Source organism: Myotis myotis, unplaced genomic scaffold, assembly GCF_014108235.1.
Source record: "Myotis myotis isolate mMyoMyo1 unplaced genomic scaffold, mMyoMyo1.p scaffold_m19_p_3, whole genome shotgun sequence".
In the NCBI taxonomy this organism is placed as follows: Eukaryota; Metazoa; Chordata; class Mammalia; order Chiroptera; family Vespertilionidae; genus Myotis; species Myotis myotis.
The window spans coordinates 14,561,380-14,583,698 of NW_023416335.1; the positions used below are offsets into that span (position 1 = coordinate 14,561,380).

Consider the following 22,319-nt stretch of genomic DNA (forward strand, 5'->3'; position numbering starts at 1 on the left):
CCGATGGATGATGTTTCTCTCTCATCGGTTTCTGCCTCTCTATCCCTTTCCCGTCCTCTCTCTCCAAAATACAATAAAAACATATATAATTTTAAAAAGTACACAGAGTGAGAAAACTTACAGAGAAGGGATATCGAGATCAAGGGGATAACTGGGGAAGGGTAGGGAGAGAAGACTGAATTACCAATGGACTGATTATAGTTATGTTTTATTAACGGACACACGCTTTGTACATGTGTTAGCTCATTGAACCCCGCTAACAATCCTGTGAGGTAGCTAGTATTCCATTTTTCAAACGAGGCCCCTTGCTAGATGAAAAACGACACATTTTCTTCTCGCACTGAGTTACACCTGAAGAGCAGGCTCTGGGCAAGAGAAGGAAAACTAAAGGAGACTGGACCAGAGAACGGAGCAGGGCAATGTGTAAGCCAGCTGAAAGCGAGAAATGCAGGAAAGTTCCCATTTAGGTAGACACTGCTTGCAGCTTTCAAATCTCCCCGCCGGCCCGCCCAGGCGTCACAAAGCCCGCCTCCCAGCCACCAGGCCACGCCCCCTTCCGCGGCCGTCCTCCGAGCTCCCAATACTTCCTTACTTCTCCTCGACCCCGCCCACCCCGCCAAGCATCATTTCCTGTGCGCTGGATGCTGATTGGTCCGGAAGTCGGAAGTGAGGGCGGGCTGTGGGGCCGTTGCCGCAGTGACAGTGCTGGGGGAGTCCGAAGATGGCGGCGTCGCGTCGCTCTCAGCATCATCACCACCATCATCAGCAGCAGCTCCAGCCCGCCCCAGGGGCTTCGGCGCCGCCGCCACCTCCTCCCCCACCACTCAGCCCGGGCCTGGCCCCGGGGACCACCCCAGCCTCTCCCACGGCGGGCGGCCTGGCCCCCTTCGCCTCCCCGCGGCACGGCCTAGCGCTGCCAGAGGGGGATGGCAGTCGGGATCCGCCCGACAGGCCCCGATCCCCGGACCCGGTGGACAGTACCAGCTGTTGCAGTACCACCAGCACAATCTGTACCGTCGCCACCGCTCCCGTGGTACCGGGGGTTTCCGCTTCATCTGCCGTCGGGGTCCCTCCCAACCCGGCCGGCGGTGGCAGTAATAATTCCCCGTCGTCCTCTTCTTCCCCAACTTCTTCCTCCTCCTCTTCTCCGTCCTCCCCGGGATCGAGCTTGGCGGAGAGCCCCGAGGCGGCGGGAGTTAGCCCCGCAGCCGCACTGGGGCCGGGGGCCGCGGGGCCGGGTCCCGGGGTCCCGGCCGTGAGCGGGGCCCTCCGGGAGCTGCTGGAGGCCTGCCGCAATGGGGACGTGTCCCGGGTGAAGCGGCTGGTGGACGCGGCCAACGTGAACGCCAAGGACATGGCCGGCCGGAAATCGTCTCCCCTGCACTTCGCCGCAGGTCAGAAACTTTTCATTATTGCTTTTTAAGGGTTTTTAAGTTAGGGGCCCGGTAGGGAAAGAAAAAGAAGTTATTGTGATGGAACAAGATGGGGGCGTGGTTCTGGCTCTTGAACCCCTCGCGGAGGGGCTAGGCACGGAGGTTCCTTTCCTTAGCGTCTGGGTGACGGGGGCGTGGTGGGGGGACGTGGGAATCCATTCTGTTTGGTGACATTTGTACTCATTCCCGAAACCCCTTCCTGGTAGTCCCTGGATATGGGTATACGTAAACTTTTTTTCGGTTCTGTCTATGTAGGAACAAAGTTAGATTTGGGCAGTCTTAGAGTAGTTTTGTCGTTTGTTTGCTGGTTTATTTCGTTTTGTCCCTTGAGGAGAGCGTGGAACAAAAGAAGTTGAGTGCGACTCCACAAGTGTTTAAGATCTGTCCTAGTCCTGGTAAGCCAGTGGGAGACAAAAGTAAAGTTTGTGAAACTTTCCCCCTTTCTCAAGTGTACAGTCTAATTGGTAGGTCACAGTATCTCTCTATGAAACAACTGGAGAAGAATATTTGGATGCATTATGTGATAATAGAAGAAATATAGGATTTGAAGTCCTGGCTACTGCTATTTGTTTCTTGTCTAACAGAGACAGCTTAGCTCATCTCAGCTGCCTCCGTTTTCTCATGGGCAAAAATTTTGTACTAAGATGGTGTGAGTATTTAGTGAGAAGCACTCGGCACATAAGTTCTCAAGAAAAAGCTCTAATTCCTAAACCTTGGAATTAGGTTTTTAATTTTAAAAACATCTAGTATATTTTAATTAACTACAGAAATATAAAACAAAAGCAAAGGACATATTCTCACAGCCTAGATAACTACTGCCAATGTATTTAAAAATAAAGGTTATGTTATCTACATCAGAAACATGACATTAGAAATATACATGTTAAAATATTCATTATACAATTTATATAGGACAGAAATATACAAAATTAAAAAGCACCACACACACAGACATCAAAGGTAACAAGCCAAAGATACCTCTGTTAAGTTTTTTGCTGTTTCTTATATATATCATGCCTTCAGTTTTCTCTATTAATGGAAAAAGATTTAAGAACTTACGATATATATTATTATTGTTACCAAAACTTGCAAGATATTCTTATCCCCATTTTACAGTTGACAAAAGTGAAGCACATACCGTTTAAATAAGTCCAAATTCACACAGGAAGTAGTGGAATCTGGATTTGAACTCAAAACAGTTTGATTTTAGACTAGCTTGTGAAATCAAGTTTCAACTATGATAGCCTATAACCTATAACGATGTCACTTTTAATTTTTGTGAGTAATTGTGATGGAGAATTTCTACTTTCTCAGTTTTGGGGAAAGGAACTAATTGGGGATATATATTTCTAGAGTAGATTCACACAATTTTTATTGCAACCAATGGTTAGAAACATATTTTACATTATCACACACACAAACTGAATCAAAAGTTTCAGCAAACAATACTTTCCCTTCCTACACGTGTTGTACTCTGATATTTTATATCCGATTACATTTCATTATTTACAAATGCTGTTTGTGACTCATTAATGGGCCAGATCAACAATAAGAGAAACACAGGAAATCATTATTAGATTACTGGATCCATTCTTGGCAAGTAGACATTACTATTGGGAATGTAGTGAGTTGAATCATAAACAGGCTTTCATCTAACCAGATATTTGCTTCAGGATACTGCTTATTTTAGATGAATTAGCATTTCTTTTTCTTTAGGCCAAATGAAAGTCCTATGCCTGGTGTTATAAATTAACCAAAGTTGTTTTTTTGCATACTTTATTCCAAATTTGACTATTTTAATATTGTTTCACAAATCTTGTCACTCCTCAGCTTATTGCATTGTAAGTAATCATAGATGATATTTACATTTTTTATTTGTGTAATAATGAACTTGTTTAGGATTAGCCACACATGAAGTAGAGCATATCTCCCAAATTACTTCTGTTTGTCGTAACAGTTACTTTTTATTTTGTTTTAGTCCTGTAATTATGTTGTAGTTATTGAACTGGCTGTTACCGAAAAAAAAAAAAAAAATTGTTTAGTACATTTGTGGAAAACAAGACAAAACAAAAACAGTAAAACTCTCCATGGTATAAAAACAAACCACCCTATAGTCAGTTTACCATACTTTATGTTTCTATGTATAGATTAAAGCTTTGTTAAATTTAGTCTTCTCCATCATGTATAGTCTGAGTAGTTAAAAGTAATTCTCAGTTGACGATTAGTTGATTGGAATGCTATTCATTGAATTGTCTGAATAGCTGTTTTAAAGATAGGAAATAGGTACAATCTCTTGGATGGATGGAAAAGTTTAAAACTTGTAGTTCATTTTTCACAAATATTTTATTATCATAGAACAGGTGTTAAATACGGATACAATTTTGAAATGGCAAATAAGTAGTCCTTACCCTTATGGAGCTTACAGTCTGGTAGGGACAGCTAGACAAGAACAGTAATAACAAAACCCCCCAAAGTATGTAGCCTAAAGTGATAGAAAAGTACATTATTATACTATCTGTTGGAGCGGATAATAGGGACTTTTGTCTTTCCAGATAGAGATTTTTAAGCAGGGATTTAAAAGATGAGTCCAACTAACTAGCCAAATAAAGATTGGAAGGATGTTAATTAATGTCTTTATTTCCATTTTAAAATGAGTTTACAGTTCTATAGAATGAAATGAATCAATTTTTAAAGATCTCAGAAATCATATGAAATCATATTTAAACCTTATGACATTTAAAAAATATTACCACGAGTAACCAAAATTCTTTCCAAGCAGCACAATTAAGAATCCTTTCTATCCTATCTTGGACTGTGACAATTGTTTGTTTAAAATATGGCTTAGAGACAATGGAGTCACCCTATCCACAATTTGAAACATAATCTTCAGTTTTCATTTTTGATACAGTTCTCAAAACACTATTTCTAATGACTTCTTAGGATGGCTATATCAAAATGACACAGTCCTATATTATTGACTAGAGTTTATGTAAGACTTTCTCTTCTACAGGTAAGATCCTTGACCCCCAGTTTTCTATTGTTCAAAGGATAGCAGTCAAAACTTTATAAATCATATAAATTTAGAGTGATGATATCTTCTTATTTCAGTGCCTCGTAGTGACATAATTTTGTTAAAGGGTCAATATATTCTGATGAGGTCTCCTTTTTAAAGAAAAATTCAGGTGAGGTCTTTAAAAAAAGGCTTTTAACAAAGCATTGAATTCTGAGATTTCATAGTATTTTATTTTTTAAATTAAATCTTTATTGTTGAAAGTATTCCATAAATCTCCCTTTTTCCCCCCTATTGACCACATTAAGGCAGCCCCTACTCCCTGCCCCAGGCCTTCACTACCCTATTGTCTGTGTCCATGGGTTATGCATATATGCATTCAAGTTTTCTTAAATTACAGTTTTTAGTATTCTTTTCTTGGTTTTATGTATATTGGAACTTTGCCTGTCTTCCAGATTTGCCACTTGCTCTTTTTTTTTTTTGATAAAATATATGTAAGATAAAATTTACCATTTTTAAGTGTACACTCCAATGGCATTAACATTCAGAGTGTTGTAAGACCATCACCACTGTCCATTTCTAAAATATTTTATCCTAAATAGAAACCCTGCCCGTTTAAATAATAACTGCCTGTAGTTACCTCCTCAGAGCCACTGATAACTGTCACTTACTCTTGTATCCTTTAAAAAAATATATACTAGTATAGCTTCATTTATTTTTGCTTTTCAAAATATTTCTTCTTTTACCTTCCATTTCTCTTATTGTAGGAGTTGGGAAACACTGTGTAAATGGCCAGACAATAAGTATTTTAGGCTTTGTGCCCTATATGGTCTCCGTTTCAAATACTCAGCTGTGATTTTGCACCATGAAGGTATCCATTGGTTGTGTTTCAATAAAACTTTATTTGTAAAAACAGGTGATGGCCAGATTTGGTGCATGGGTCATAGTTTGCTAATCCCCATTATAATGCATTACCTGTGGGGGTTTTTCACTTTTGTTTCCCTTTTTTAGTCTTTATTTCTGAAATGATTTTTCTTAATTTTGAATTATTTTCTGAGTTCTGCCATCTTATGTCTAGTTCAGGTATATGCCAACTTGTATCATTTTTCATATTGTCTTTTATCTAGTGTTGAAATAGTAAGTCATAATTTTGTCTATGATGTGAGCATTTTCTTATGGTATTTATTATCTATAGGGGTCCAATTCGGCTCAAATTCTTTTTATAAGAATTTTGCATGGGATTTGACCTCGATATTTTTCCATTGCTCATTTTTATAGGAATTAATTGCTAAATAATTGCAAGGACAAAAATAGAGGTCTGAGATGTTGAGGGTAAGTCCGTTTGTCCTCTCTTCTGATGGTGGACATAGGTGTCTCTGACCTAGACTAGATGAAGTCTCTCAGTTGTTTGCAGGATCATTTCTTACAGTAGTAGCATTTAAATTATGAAGTGTCACCATTTTATATCTCAGTTTAAATAGCCCATGTGCCACTTTCTAGGGCACCTTAATCAGAGACGTTCTGCTAAGGATATTTTATAGATGAAATGATTTCTTCACAGTCTTTTTACATAGAAGGTTGTTTGACAACTTTAGTCTGGTCACCTGCCTTTTTTTCTCTCCTCTGGGCATTTCCTTCCTTTCAGACTTGAGGTGATTCTTTGGCAGTTAAAAGGCCAAAGAAGTACATCTGGTTGATAGAAGATATACAGGGTGAAATTGTGAGCATAAATATATTGAAAAATGGAATCTTCAGTTAGAGCCCAGGATACATATATACATATATGTGTATGTGTATAACTAGGAATGTAAATAATACGAAGAAAATGTATTTCATTGTAGTGTTAGGTTTTGGAAAGGCGTAAATATCTTTGTGAGGAAATGCTGATGTAAACGCTAGAGTGGCTTATTTTTAAATGTATATAATAGCTTGCTTTTGCTTCATGGACAAATAAATCTTTTCCGTAGTTGATTGTAAAATATACAGTAGACACAATTGAAGAGACAAGTGTCTTTTAAATTTTATTTTTCCTCTATGTCAGGGTCCTTGAAATTACTTTGGCCTATGTCTATTCTTCTGACGGAATCTCTCAGGAAGGTAGGATATAGCCCTGATTGGAGGGACCAATTTTTTATAATAGGAATTGAGTAGGGTAGGTTTTGGGGATTTCTACTAAAGTTTAGGTGCTCAGGGCTAACTTTGAGGATCATTTTCTAAAAATCATTCGATTTTGAGTAATTGATGCAAGTTAAGTATTTTGTTTTTGGGTGCCTACTGAGTTTTCCTTTAAGGCTTCATCAGCTCTCCAGTATTGCTTTTCCTAACTGTGTGTTGCTGGGTTCTTGGTCAAGTGGAAACTTGTTTTGCCTGTTTGCTCAGGTATCTGTGTGTAGAATCAGCAGTGTTGAATTTGAACTTTTTTTTTTTTGAGGCTGTTTTCTCAAAAAACTGTTTTCTGTGTCAGCTACCTATTCAACTTAGACTAGTGATTTTTTTAAATTGTAGCAAAGGAAAAAATTAAATAATGCAAAGTTTCCTCTCCCTCTTGCTTTTTTGGTGTAACACAAACTGAACTAATGGTCAGTGGCAACTGTTTGTTGGTTTCTTTGGTATTAGCAGATAATTTTTATTAACTACAAACTGAAAAAGCATGGTTTTGAATTTACTGATTTACCACATATCCTTAAAGTTGAAGTCCCCTGTATCATCAGGTATAGTTTAAAAATAGCCTAAACCTCCTGATGTCCAGCTAATGCCCAGTTATCATGCTTTTGAAAACCTAGGATATGTATGTGTATAACTAGACACTGAAAAGATGCCTTCATTTTGATATGTTCACCAGCCATGAAAAACATTTTGACATTCTCATCCATCTTGTTAATAAAATATGCAGTTCTCCATTTCCAAAAGCTTAGGTTGTTCTCATGGTGATTCTGGAAATTTGTCTTTTTTTTTTTTTTTTTTTTTTTTAAGAAAGAAATGATATGGGGTTATAGTTAATGAGCACATTTACTCTTTTGTTCTAATGTCTCGAGAAGAGATGCCAACTTACACTTTCTGTCATTGCAAGAAAATATCCTTGACAAATTTAGAAGTAGGAAGTTCAAGAGTTGGTTAGTAGCCCTAACCGTTTGGCTCAGTGGATAGAGCGTTGGCCTGCGGACTGAAGGGTCCCGGGTTCGATTCCGGTCAAGGGCATGTACCTTGGTTGTGGGCACATCCCAGTAGGGAGTTTGCAGGAGGCAGCTGGTCGGTTTTTCTCTCTCATCGATGTTTCTAACTCTCTATCCTCTCCCTTCCTCTCTGTAAAAAATCAATAAAATATATTTTTCAAAAAAAGAAGTAACAATAATAAACTTTGTGTGTCAACCGATGGTTCTTGGTGACAATTTAACACCAACAGGAATTCCCAGTTTGAGGTGGGGTGGAGAAAGGAAGCTTTATTAAGTGCAAATAGTTCAAATGTGATAAGCACAACTCTGAGAACAGCTCAATAGTGTTACAGTTCAATTAAGAGGTAGCACTGGCTATGGAACAGCATGGCTACAAGGTGGCCTTCCAGGTGAGGCTCCTCTCTGGTTAGACAGTTTTGCTCTGCTTTGGTCTGCTTTGCTCTGGCCTGTGCCAGTCTGTTCCACTTTGGTCCAGCAAGGCATCTTCAGTGTTTCTGTTTCAACCTTTGATTTTTTACCTCCAGCCTTTGATGGAAAGGGAAAGTGTGTTCTCTGAGCCAGAGGGTGGCTGATATAGGCAGAAGTCCCCACCCCCCTAGTTCCTGATTGGTCCATCCTCATGCAAATGAGAATTCCAAATCCTTGCAGTATGATTGGCCCAAAAGGCACTGTCCTGATTGGTCAGAATGGAGCCACTCTGATTGTTAAGTAAATATGCTGATAGAGATAGCTGTGCAGCTCTAATTGGATGGGGGGAAAGCCTCAGTCCTATTGGTTGAAATACAATTCCAGGAACTCCTTTATAAAGGCTTGCTCAGTGGGTAGACACACAGTGCAGACAGGTAGGTAGTTAATTGTGGGAGGCAGCAGGTCATTACAGCTTTCTCCTTGAAGTGTGGCTTGTGTGAGAGTCCCCTGTTTAGAACTGGCTGCTAGACTGTTTTTTGTTTTTTTTTTAATTTGAGCCCAGTTAGCTACTAGGAGCCCTTCTTGGTATGTATCTTCTTTCTCAAGGTCCACTTGTAAATCACACTTTTAATGAACAATTACTAGTTTCTAAAATAAAGGTTAGTTGAGAAGAGGCATTATTTTACCTTTGTACGTCACTTTAATGCCTGACTTAATAGAAGAAGGAAGACAGGCAAATTTTCATTGCTTCTTCATGCCATTTGTTGTACTTTATTATTTGAAGTATATGAAGACAATTCAGCTTTAAATCCTGGATAACTATATAGTTGAAAAGGGAAGGAATCTTTTAATAGCATTTTCAGATAACCTTAGATTTGTTTTCTTTGATACTACACCCAAAGTTGATAACTAGCAGTTTCCTAAAGGTTAGTTGCAGTATGGGATTTTAAGCCATATTAATAAGTTTTTCATACTCTGTTATGCTAAAATTCATTAGCCTATCTTGCACAAAAGGCTCTTATACCAATTCATGTTTGGTAATTTGAAAAATATGAGTTCACTGACCTCTGTGTATCTTCCAAATGTTGACACATTTCACTTTATATAATAAACACATTTGTTAATATCATCACCAATCTTATCGTAAAAGTATTTAAGTATTGAGAAACTGTTAAGCTCATGGTGGCAGATGCCAGTTTTATAAAATTCTCATTTTTATTTGAAAGCTCAAATTTTATCATTGGGAACAAATACTATCTACTGTTTTCCTTGGAGGGACAGGCTCCCTTTGTTCATTCTCAAGAAATTTTCTGCCAGATACACAGATGAAACTGAACTCAAACAAGTGCATATGTTTTTTTCCTCAAGACAGTCATATTTGGTGTGTAGCAGAAGTGCTTAGTGTGTATTTCTCATTTTTGTCACAAGAATATTAAAGAGATATGTACACAAGAGTTGGAATTTAGTAACAATAATATTTACATTTTCGTGAAGGATATTCTTAAGTGAAACTGAGGGCTTCTTAAAAATTTTTATTTTAACTTTGAGGGCCTGGTGGTGAAGAATACAATGGCTAATACTATAGTTTGGTGCCACTTGTCTTGATTCATGCCAAGGTGTCAGCAGCTTTATTACCATTGCTTTTGTATCATCAAGAACACTGTGTGTACACTTTCCAAATGACCAACACATGATATAAAATCAAGCACTGTCCTGATGGTGGAAAAGGTAAATTCATATTAGTATTACTTTGTAAGTAGTTTTGAACTCAAGTACCAAATTTTATATGTAATTTTCAGAGAATTACAAACTTTCAGAAGCACTGGAACTATGGTTCTCAAACTTTGCATCAGTCACCCGATGGCTTGTTAAAACAGCTTGCTAGGCCACATTCCCCAAATTTCTCATTCAGCTGGCCTGGAGTAGAGTCTGAGAATTCGCATTTTTAACAAGTCCCATCAGCATGCCGATGCTGATAATGACTTTCAGAGCAATGATTCTCAACCCTAGATCAGTTAAATCAAATTGCAGGAGTAGGGGTAGGGCTTTTTATTTTTTTAAAACTCCTCTGGTGATTTTAAAATGCAGACAGGATTGAGAATCATTGCTTTAGGACATATGGAACCCAGGTTAAGATTTCCAAGTCTAGTGAGATTAAGAATATTGAATATTTGCGCAACCTTTTATGATTTAGAAAGTATTTGTGCAGTTATTACTTACTACTTATAAGCTTATAAGGTAGTTATTATCTCAGGGGAAAAACTGCCTTGGTATTAATCAAGCTTTAGAGTTATAGGAACTCTGGGCCTTGAGTCTGTGAAATGAACTCAAATTGCTGAAAGTTTTTAAGACAGTGCTGTGCGTATATATATTCCTAAATGGGCATTGGTGTTAGGGGTGGTGAAAGCCTGTTTTCTTAGGTTTTGGTCCTCCAGGTGTGAGGCACATAGGGACATGTCTCAGGAGAGGGGCTCTGGCTGGTGAGTTTTGCTCAGTACACTCCGCTTGCTCAGGGTTTCTCTGACCCTTTTCTAAGTTCACCTCAGGCAACTTTTATCTGCCTTGGTGTTAACCCTCTTCTTTTTGGCTAGAGCTCCACTGGAGATACTGCTTCCATATTCCACATATAGCATAGGGGACAATTGGACAATGTTAGGGAGTCAAAAGGACACAATTCGAACACTTTCCCCTGGCCCGGCCTGTCTAGAATACGTGATCTTCAGCTCTTAAGTTGATGTTTCTTCTTTCAGTGGCACTCAGCCTTTTTTCCTTCTTCCCCAAGGAGGAATGATTTCTTTCATTGTTGATTTGTTTGTTTGTTTTTAATCCTCACCTGAGGAATGAGAATTTTTCCCCCATTAATTTTCAGAGAGAGTGGAAGGGAGAGGGGAGGGGTGGACATCGAGGGAGAGAGACACATCGATTGATTGCCTCCCACTTGTGTCCCAACCAGGACCGGGGATTGAACCTGTAACCCAGGTACGTGCCCTGACCGGGAATTGAACCCGTGTCCCTTCGGTCCTGGGGCCGATATTCTAACCACTGAGAAAACTGGCCAGGACTGTTCATTTTGTTTTTGTTTTATTTTGTTTTGTTTTGGGCTGGAATCTGGGGTTCCTTTCTTATCCTTTTTTGCTTCTGGTGATTTCTCCTTGGGTTTGGGAAGGCACACATTCTTGACCACACTTGCTATTTAAATAATTTTCTTTAAGTATAAACGGTTTCCTTTTTAAATCAGGTCTGTAAAATGGAAAAATTAATCTGTCCAAGTCTGCCTTTGACAAATGAAAAACATGCAGCTTCATTGACTTTATAGAAGTCATTTTGTAGTTTGTTTTCTAAACTGTTATTTTAGAAACAACAGGGAGTGACTCCTGATCTAATGAAGTATAAAATAGTTCTTTATTTAAAGGCTAATATAGTTAGAATTGAAATCAGAAGAGGAACCAGTAATGACTTTGAATATTAAATAGAAAATGTATTTTTCTTTGTCTTGGAACATTTATTATAAATTAAGCAGGAATCTTTTACTGGGTGTCTATGGTTCTAAGTATGTTGGACTGCACAAATTTAACCGAGTATATGGAAAACCCCTTTTTAAAGAATATATCACAAAATTTTCTTCAATCCCCAGATTAGAGAAACTGTGGCATGTAATTTTCTCCTTAAAATGCAATAAAACTGAAAATGTTGGGAGACCTTAGAAGGTATACCTGTACAAGAAAGTTAATAGAATTAGAATATCATGTTGAGATGGGTCTGCTCTGCTAGGTTCCCCTCTCTAATTTTGAGGCTGCCTCGGGCACAGCAGCCAAGATAAAAGTATGATTAAGATTTTTAATTCAGTAAAATTATAAGTTACTGTGTTTAATGAATGTTTGGAGATGTTCACCGATATCTGGAATCACCAGTGTTGTCTTGGTGAATGATGAGTCTGTTAGCCAGGAAAGAAAATTACTTTAAAAATTTTATAGCTTTTCCGTAAGTGTATCATAGCTCAATTTTATTTTATTGAAAGTAATTTTGTCATTGTTAAGAGATTTTTTTTATTTAAGTGGATTGAATTGATAATGCTTAAGAAAGTAAGTAGGTCATTTTAATATTTTAGATTCTAGTTTTTCCTAATGTTTTTAGAGAGAAGAGTGAACAAGTCACTTCTGTCACCAAGTACATTTTTTGTCTTTCCCAACTTACCTTCTGTGATTTCCTTTGTCTGGAAAATAGATACAATATGTATAAGACTTCATGAGTTATTTTGGTTTGTTAAAAAAAGATCTGTATATTATCAGTAAGTTAGATGTCATTTAAAAATTAAGAAAATTGGTTATTACTCCTCCCCACCCCCCCTTCCCTCTGAGATTCTGCACACATAGATAGTAGGATGCTGAAGGCAGGCCTGGGGTGGGGGTGGGCCTGGAGGAATCAAAGAGGGGGGGGGCATATGTAATACCTGTAACAATAAACAATTATAAGAAGAAAAAAAAAAAAGACTTCATGAGTTGTTTTCCCAGACAATCCCAAACTTATTTTACTGTCACTTTGAGTATCTTTTGTGTATAATCTTCTTATACTTAAGGGGAAAAATTAAAAATAAATAGATATGAGATAATACACATTTTCTCATTGGGTGTATAAGTATAGATCAATGATTTAGTAATTCAAATGAAGTACAGTGGTTGTGGCTTTCCTGGCAGTACAATTAGAGTGAAAAATGTCTTTAAGCTGTGACTTTGTTACCATAAACAAAAACATCACTTTAAAATACTGCAAACACTTTCAATTTTTTTCTTTTATTAAATTTTAGAAGTCATAGTTGTTTGTTACAAATTTAATAGCGGACAAAGTTGTTCCTTTGAAGCTTTAATTTTAGGCAGTAAAATGCTGAACATAAGTAAAACAATTTTCTTTCCCTAAATTCCTGGTGAATAGATACGAATGACCTTCCTTTTGACATTGAAATGTTTTGAATGGCCCTAATTGAAACTCTGTCTATACTAGTAAAAGAGTAATATGCTAATTAGACTGGGAGACCTTCTGGACAAAGCCGGGGGCTTGGCCGGCCTGCAAACCTTCCCCAGCCCCTCGCCCAGCCCAGCAACGCCCCCCAGCGGAGACCTCCACCCTGATGGGGGTGTGGCCAGCCTGCCAACAGCCCTCAGCCCCTCACCCAGGCTAGCCATGCCCCCCAGTGGGGACCCCCACCCCAATGGGGCTGTGGCCAGCCTGCAAACGGCTCTCAGCCCCTTGTCCAGGCTGGTCACGCCTCCCAGCGGGGACCCCTACTCCGATGGGAATGTGGCCAGCCTGTAAACAGCCATCAGCCCCTTGCCCAGGCAGGCTACACCATCCTGCGGGGACCTTCACCCCGATGGGGGCGTGGCCAGCCTGCAAACTGCCCCAGGCCCCTTGCCCAGGCTGGCCCTACCCTCAAGGGGACCCCCACCCTGATCCAGGACCCCCTTCAGGGCAGACCAGCTGGCTCCCACCTGTTCACCAGGCCTCTATACTAGTAAAAGGGTAATATGCTAATTAGACCAGATGTCCTTCTGGACAAAGCTGTGGTGGTGGGGCCAAGGCAGAGGCAGTTAGGGGTGATCAGGCTGGCAGGGGAGAGCAGTTAGGGGGATCAGGCCAGCAGGTAGGTGAGCGGTTAGGAGCCAGCGGTCCCGGATTTCAAGAGGGATCCCGGATTAGAGAGGGTGCAGGCCGGGCTGAGGGACACCCCCCTCCCATGCACGAATTTCGTGCACCGGGCCTCTAGTAACATTATAATAAAGAAAATTATTGAGTATATTGAGGTTAGATTATGTGTTAAAAATTTAGGTTTTTCTCACAGTGCCAGCAACAATGCTTTTAAAAAAATTTCTTTGAATATGTGAAATAATGTAATTCTGGAATAGCATATTTTAAAAATATCTTGAATATGTGAAATGTAATTTCTGAAGTTAAAAAAGGTTTGTGGTACTTAGTTTAGTAGTTGGAGAAGAACAGTTCATCAGGTGAACTTTTTCTTGCTCCTTGCTTGCCTTGACCCTCCCCAGAGGGCATCTCCAGGAACTGGGTTGCTTAAGCCAGAAACTTGGGGGTCAGTCCTTTTGGCTTTAAAGCCTATCCCAGTTTTCTCTTTTTTGAACCATCTACACTGCCACTATCCTATTCTAAGTCACCATCAATTCTTGCCTAGACTATGGCAAAATTTTTCTTAACCTGTCTCTCTGATTTTTCTCTTGACCTTCTCCAATTTATCTTTTATAAAGTGACTGATAATCCTTTTAAGACTTAGATAGAATCAAGTAATTTGTGTTATAAATGACTTCCTGAGTACTTATAATAAAATCAGAACTTGTTACTCATGATTTACAAAGTTGTGGTAGATATGGTTGGTTATCCACCCAATTTATTTTCTCTCTTTGCTGGGGTCCAACCCCAGCAGGTCCAGGGGTTCCCATAGGTGAGGACGGAGTCGGCAAAGAGGGAATGACACTGAGGCAGTGTTCAGGTGATCATCATAGCCAGGTCCCCTAGCCAGGATCTATCCAGGTTCTCTAGCCAGGATCTCTAGCCAAGTTCTGGTTAGGATCTCCAGCCAAGTTCTGTCTAGGTTCTCCAGCCAGGTTCTCCAGCCAGGTTTGGTCGCCAGGTTTTCTCTCTAGGTTCTTCTCCAGGTTCTGTGTCCTGTTGTCTTGTTACATCTGTATTCATACCAGTTGATTCCAATCCTATCAATCTCTATTCCAAAGGTTAGGGCGTTTCTTATCTCCATTCCAGGGAGTAAAGATTATGTAGCTTAAGCGTGATTGTTCGTAGTTAAAGTGATTAACTACCCGCCTGGCACTTAGTTAAGAGGTTTTATTCCCTCCCTAACTTCAGGGGAAAATCCCTTCCTGGGGAAACAACCTTTCTGGAGAGGTGACCTTGGTTAAAACACATAGCGCCAAGAAGGTGAGCAAACATATTAAGAACAGTATGCCATATATGCCAGGTCCCTTGAAACATATGCTGTGCAGATGTTTCTTCCCTGCAGCGACTGTGTCAAGCAGCAAGGATGGACCGGCTCCCAGCATCTCTTAATCTTTACTAAGAGATTATAGATTTTGTTTAGCAGCAGTGCACCCAGCTATAAAAGTCTTGATTTTCCATACATTTTGGGTAACTGGATAGATGAGACACTTTCAGCTAATGAGATATAGATGAAAGTATCTGGAGAGGCTTCCTTAATAATAAAAAGCTAAGAGAAGAAAGCCTTTTCTCCCTTTGCCCTCTCTCCCTTTTTGTATGGGAACCTGGATGCAGTCAGGCTTTGAAGAGGTGTAGCACTCTTGCAAACAGGAGGAAGTGACAAGCTAGTAGAAGAAAACTTACACATGCTAAGGATGCCAAAGTGGAGTTTTAAAGAGCTCTTAATACCGTTGTTAAACTGTGCCAGCTTGAATGCTTTGACAAGTTGTGAGAGACATGTGAATCTCTACATTTTCTTTAAGCCTCTACTATTTTCTGTTATTTGCAGCCAAATATGTTCCTAACTGATATAAAGGGCCTATATGACCTAGCCCTTGCCCATTTTTCTGACCCTATCCCTGTACTCTAGCCATATCTGCTAGCAGACAACCCCCTGCTCAAATCCAAACTCCTTACTTAGGACTCAGAGGCGCCGTTTGATCTGGTTTTACTGACCTCCCTAATGTACTACTGCCCTCTCCAACCCCAAAGCAACAAAACATTAAAATATCCAATAATACGTGATAAATACGTGCAAGATGTTAATGAAGATCAACACAAAATAGAAGAACTTAACAGACCAGAATTGAAGGAGAGGTGTATCATATACATAGATTAGAAGACTCAGTTTTGTAAATTTGTCAACTTTCCAGGATTAATTCGAAGCAGTGAGTTTTTAAAAATAATTTCTAACATTTTCTTCATGGAACTTGAAGATATTCATATTGAACATCAAAGAGCAAGAATAGTCAAGGTAATTTTTAAAAATATATATTTTATTGATTTTTTTACAGAGAGGAAGGGAGAGGGATAGAAAGGTAGAAACATCACTGAGAGAGAAACATCCATCAGCTGCCTCCTGCACATTCCCTACTGGGGATGTGCCCACAACCAAGGCACATGCCCTTGACCGGAATCTAACCTGGGACCTTTCAGTCCACAGGCCAACGCTCTATCCCCTGAGCCAAACCGGTTAGGGCTCAAGGTAATTTTTTAAGGGTAACAAAGTAGATTGACATTGCCCTATTCAATGTCTAGACTTATTTTCAAGTTAAACTATTAAACAAACTGACAGAAAAGATATGGAAAATTAGATCTCTAATTTAGAGATCTAAATTAGATCTCTAGCTCACATTACACTTATAAGTAGATTAAACATCTCAATGTGAAAAGCAAAATTATAAAAATAATCTAGAAGGAAATGTTGCAATAGGAAAGGTGTCTTAAAGATCATGTAGAAAGCACAAACATTGTAGGGAAAGATTGATAAATTTTACTCTGTTAAAGTTTAAAACTTGTATGAAATCAGAAACATTGTAAACAGAGTTTAAAGACAAGCCATAAATGGAGAGAGTATATTTATAATGCTTACTAGAGGCCTGATGCACGAAATTCGTGCTGGCCTGCGATCAGGGCTGATTTTCCCCGGCTGCTGGCAGCTGGGCCTGCACCCTGCTGCCGCCGCCTCTGCCGGTCAGGGCCCCGTCACTGCCCGTATCTGCTGCCATCCAACCCCTGGTTCCCTGTTCCCCATTAGGCAGTTGGAGACTGCCAGCCAGGGTGAGGGACTGAGAGTTTGGCCGGCAGGCCCTGATCAGGTGATAATAAGAAAACAATAAGAAAAAGACAAAAAATTGGGTCAAGACAACAAACCAGTACTTAACAGATGAAACTTGAATGGTCAGTAAACATATGAACAGATGATTATATCAGTTTGCATGGGTTCAGCTATAAGTATCGAAAAAAATTCAGCTAACAGAAACATAAAGCCTAAGGATATTTTTTTCCTCCTTGACAAGTTTAGAAGTAGGAAGTTCAAGAGTTCGTTTAGCACTCTGTGAGCACAGTAGGGTTACATGTCAGCATTTTCATAGTTTTCTCGACCTTCCCATCATGGTATCAGCAGCTCCAATGTGATAACCTTCTATGAGAATTTTTTAAAGTAGAGAGGAAAGAGGAGAAAGGGGACCTTTATCCTCCATACACCTTCTCTTAGTGGGGAGAAAAATCATTCCATAAGCTTCTAGATTTTTCCTTCTGTCTCATTGCCAGTTACTGACGGAGGGGAATGAATCACCCGTATAGCTTAGAATAATCAGGATTCACTCCCTGAACTGGGGAAAGAATTACCTTTTCTGACCATATTACTTTCTGTCCAATACCTGAGGAAAATTGAGTTTTTCTTTGCCAGCAAGAAGAGAAGATATTTGCTGTAATTATTAGTCTCTCATTAATATAGGTTGAACCAAACAATATTGATGACATAATATGAATATGTAATATATTTTAATAATATGAAATGTGGAATATAATGTACAAATATATTAACATGAAATACATGGAAGTATTTAAATATAATTAAGAAATATCTAAATACATAAACTTATGTGTTTAAAAACACGAAAAGTATAAAAATATGTGGGGGTGTAACAAACATTGACTTATGTAATGGTATCTCTAAAGAAAAAAGTTGATGACTAGGATTAAGAGAGATTGCAATTATTTTATTTTCAAAAGTAAAATGCAAATATCTGAACCAAAAATGTAAATAGCATTTGTATTTTTTTTTTGCCTCTCTGCTTTAAATCTTATAAATTATATTAATGTATATACAGAGTAGGGAAATGAGTATTCTCAAGCATTTCGATTGAAAATGAAAATTGATAGACTGAATTAGAGGACAGTTTTGGACAAAGAAAGAAGTCTGGAAGTTTAATCAGAATGCTCATTTCATCACCATAATACAATTACTTTAAAATTGTCATTGGCTGTTTTTCCCGTCTATTGATCTCATTAAAATCCTCATCATGCTGGACATTGCATAATGTTGGTGGCCTTTGACTTCCATAAAGTTGTACTTTCATGGTATGTTTTACCTTTCTCAGTGTTTATCTAGCCCCATTCTGCTGCAGGTCTTTTCTGGCCCCCCTCCCCCTTTTATTTCTGTCTAAAAATTATGATACTTCTTATCAGTGTTCTGGTTCTGCATTTTCACATGTCTGTATTTCCACTTGTTTGTCATATTGTTTCCTCAGACTCAGTAAATCCAAGCTTGAATTGTTTCACTTAACCACCCATTTCATTTAGTTTGGCCACCAGTCCCAAGAGTAAATGTTTTGGCATTATCTTTTATTGTTATTTTTTAAATAACTTGTCAACAAACCATCACCACATATTTCTCCAATTATTGTACTGTTATGTTGAGTGTTTGATTTGGTTGTCAGCAGTGTTTAAATAACCATTATCTCTTAGAATATAGTTATACATTTGATTTTGTCTTATAAGCATGAGGGGAAAGTGAATGCCTTGGACAGGAGTCATGTGTTGCCCAGCACACAGAGGTATTGAAAAAAATTTTTTTAATAAACTGCCCAAATACTAAAGGAAGAGCTTTCTTAGTTCTAAATTTTCTGAGATGAAAGAATCCGTTTGAATATTAGCCTTTTTTTTTACTTTTTTTGCTGTAGAATATAGCACTTCAGTTCTTATTTGTTGATATTGTTAAAGGAATTCTAATGGTTCTTTTTGCAAAATTGATTTTAATGTAAGATATTTTCCCTCTTTATTTTTAGGTTTTGGAAGGAAGGATGTCGTAGAACATTTGCTGCAGATGGGCGCTAATGTCCATGCTCGTGATGATGGAGGTCTCATCCCACTTCATAATGCCTGTTCTTTTGGCCATGCGGAGGTTGTGAGTCTGTTACTGTGCCAAGGAGCCGATCCAAATGCCAGGGATAACTGGAACTATACCCCTCTGCATGAAGCTGCTATTAAAGGGAAAATCGATGTATGCATTGGTAAGTATAATTTGCTGATAACTAAGTTGTAAGATCAACCTGACAGGTATAAAATGTTAAATAAAGTTTTCTGTTCTCGTTTCCTATTATGATGGAAATAGCGTTTCATTAGAATTAGCAGGGTGGTCTTTATTACTTCTTATTCTTAAAGGCGATTGTTTTCCATTAAAAGGGAAGTAAAGAGACAGCAATTTAAAGTTGGTTAAGAACAAGATTCACAACGTGAACCCTCCAAATGCAAGTCAAATGCTAACTGGTATGGAACTCAGTTTTGATAGATTACTGTTACCAAATTTAGTTAATTTACAGTCTCTTTAAAAGACTGCAAATTTCCTATCCTTACATCAATGAGAACCATTATAAACTACAAATTCTTACTGAATTGGATGACATATTTGGATGCTTTAGTTTGATTCAAGGAACATTATCAAAGCTTTTCTCTTTATGTTGCTGAAATTGAACACCAGCTATTTTATTAGGACTGGAATGCTTTGAGTGAGTAATTCAAATATAGTAATTCAAAGCTTAATATTTTCAACATGTGCCATAGTCTAAAGAAAAAGCAATTTCAAACAAAATTGAACTTTTCAACCATTTTAAATATTGAGATTATATGAAATTGTATTTAATCAGCATTTCTTTCTCTTTTATAGATATCTAAGTATATATATGTATACTTTAGATTTTGCTTTAGTGTATAAAATTTTTCATTTTAAAATCTAAAGCTTGTAGAGGACAAGCCTAGTTTTCTTTTGTGTGTATCATCTGTTTCTTCATACTTAAGACAGTGGATGGTTGTTTAACCCATGGCTAGTTGGTTTATATAATTGTTGTCTTCCTGGATGGCATCCATTTCAGTTTAATTAGTTATATTTATAAAACTCAAATGTATATGTCATTTTAAAAAATATTTTTATTGATTTCAGAGAAGAAAGGAGAGGGAAATGAAGAGAGAGATAGAAGCACCAATAATGATAGAGAATCATTGAATGGCTACCTCCTGCACGCCCCCCACATGTGCCCTGGCCAGGAATCAAACCGTGACCTCTTGGTTCATGGGTTGACACTCAACCACTGAGCCATGCTGGCTTGGCTTAATTTATTTTCTGAGATTGGTCCTCCATCCTCCTGCCATTTCTGTTTAGGTAGGCACAATTGGTTTCTGAAATTCCCAAATGAATAGACTGATGTAGAGATCTTGAGAAGATAGGTAAATAGAGGTTTTGTTATGGGACCTTTAAACTAACAAAGACATCTCTTGAATCTTGATTTAAAAATTCCTGCTGCCTTCACACTCTTTACATGTTTACCATACTCCCATCTCTCCTTATAGTCTGTGATTCTCCAGTGAGAAGGGGACAGAGCATGTTCCCTCTGGGTTCCTCAGTGGGGAATGGAGAGCTTACTGGCTTCCACAGTAAACAGTCCTGAAGATAATAGAGGTGCATAGTCTTCTAACACTTATGGGATTTTCAATATTTGGAATACTCTAATATCTAAATTTGAAGCCCAGAAAGCCTAATGAAAAATAGCAACGTTTCTCAGCCAAAGAGGGGAAGATTGAATGAACAATCAGAATACATATCCAGGACTGCTTAAGGGGTCAGATAAATACCTGAATGAAAAGATAAAAATAAAAAGATCCCTCTGGGAAATGAAAGTGTAGTATGAAAGAAACTTCCTGGGACCAAAAAATATCTAATTTTTTTTCTAAAATAGAAAATTCAATAGATAAATTAAAGAAAGACCGTGTTAGTTGTCTGGAAGACCATTTGTGAGAAATGTCCCCCAATACAGAAATCATAAAGGAAGAAATAAGTAAACCCAAGAAGTCAACATTATTTTAAAACCTTACATATGTATAAGTTCCAGAAGGTAGGGGGTGGGGAGAAGGAAGAAATAACCAATGTAGAGATTAATAATAATTAAATGATAAGCAGAGAAAAACTTGGGTCTTGAGATTGAAATGGCTTATGGAGTTTCATGCTGTATTGATGAGAAGAAACACTGAGGAAGATGTATGAACTTTTCCCTGTAGAAAGAATAAGTTGCCTACAAAGGGGAAAAAAGGAGATAAAACTTTCCATTTACAACTTTGAAAGCTTGAAGACAGTGGAATACCTTCTAAAAAGAATAGAAGAGAAGGATTAAATTGTAATTCTCTTCATAAAGAGCAGTGCTTTAGCTTTTGGGGTGTAAGAAAGACTGAATAGAGCAAGTTCCTGCCACTTGTTTTCTTTTTCTTTCTCTTTTCTTTCAAATAATTCTTGGGAGCCCAAAATTCAAACTGCTACTTAAAATCTAATAATTAGAACTTTAAAAAAATAGCTTTCTTTCTTTCTTTCTTTCTTTCTTTCTTTCTTTCTTTCTTTCTTTCTTTCTTTCTTTCTTTCAACTCTTTATTAGTTAAGGTATTACAAATGTGTCCTCATCCCCCGCATTAAATTACACTCAATGGCATTAAGTCAAAGATACCTGGGTCTTTGAGCAAATTACTTATTCTCTTTAGCTCTTAAAATGGGGGTAATAACTACTTCATATAGGTGTTAAGAAGTTTAAATGAAGAGAATGCAAGTAAAGCACCTTAGTGTAATATCTGTGTAGACAGTGCTGTCATAATTTCTTACCCTCCCCTGCTTGTCTGGTTTCTTTAACCATATCTTGTTTTACTAACCATGTTTCATTGTAATTCATAGCCCTTATTACCTGATATTATATATTTGTTTAGTTATACTAGTGGCCTGTTGCACGAAGTTTCACGCAATAGGCCTTCCTTCCCCTAGCTGCTGGCACCGGTTTTCCTCCGGCACCTAGGACCCAGGCCTTTGGTTCGGCCGCAGCAGTGAGGCTTGGCTTTTCTGCTCTAGCTGCTTCTAGCCCCTCCTTTTTTTTCTTCTTTTTTTTTCTTTTTCCCCCAGCTCTTGAGCGGGGTCCAGGGCCAGCGGGAAGCTTGGCTTCCTCTGTCACCGGGAGCAACCCAAGCCTCCTGCTTGCTCCAGCTCCGTGGCCGCTGCCATCTTCAGTCATCTTCAGTCTTTGCTCCGTGCCTGCATATGCAAATTAATCGCCATCTTTGTTGGGTTGATTTGCATAGTCGCTCTGATTGGCTGGTGGGTGTAGCGGAGTGACAGAGTGATGGTTAATTTGCATATTTCTCTTTTATTAGTGTAGATATTTATTTGCTTGTTTTCAGCTCTGTGTGTACTCTATTTCTATTCTGTGCCTGAATTAGAAACACAGGAACCTTGTCTACCTTGTCTTGCACTGTATCCCCACTGTA

The 22,319-nt window shown here is 38.5% G+C and overlaps 1 protein-coding gene across 1 annotated transcript in view; it reads left to right on the top strand.

Annotated features, from left to right (window-relative positions):
* The first annotated feature begins 683 nt into the window (after nt 1-683).
* TNKS (tankyrase) overlaps nt 684-22,319 on the top strand; it is a 149,929-nt gene continuing 128,293 nt past the window's right edge. Inside the window, exons 1-2 of the mRNA XM_036300913.1 lie at nt 684-1,394; nt 18,815-19,039. Of these exons, the coding sequence (XP_036156806.1) occupies nt 722-1,394; nt 18,815-19,039 (898 nt within the window). The 5' untranslated portion in view covers nt 684-721. The remainder of the gene's footprint in view (nt 1,395-18,814; nt 19,040-22,319) is intronic.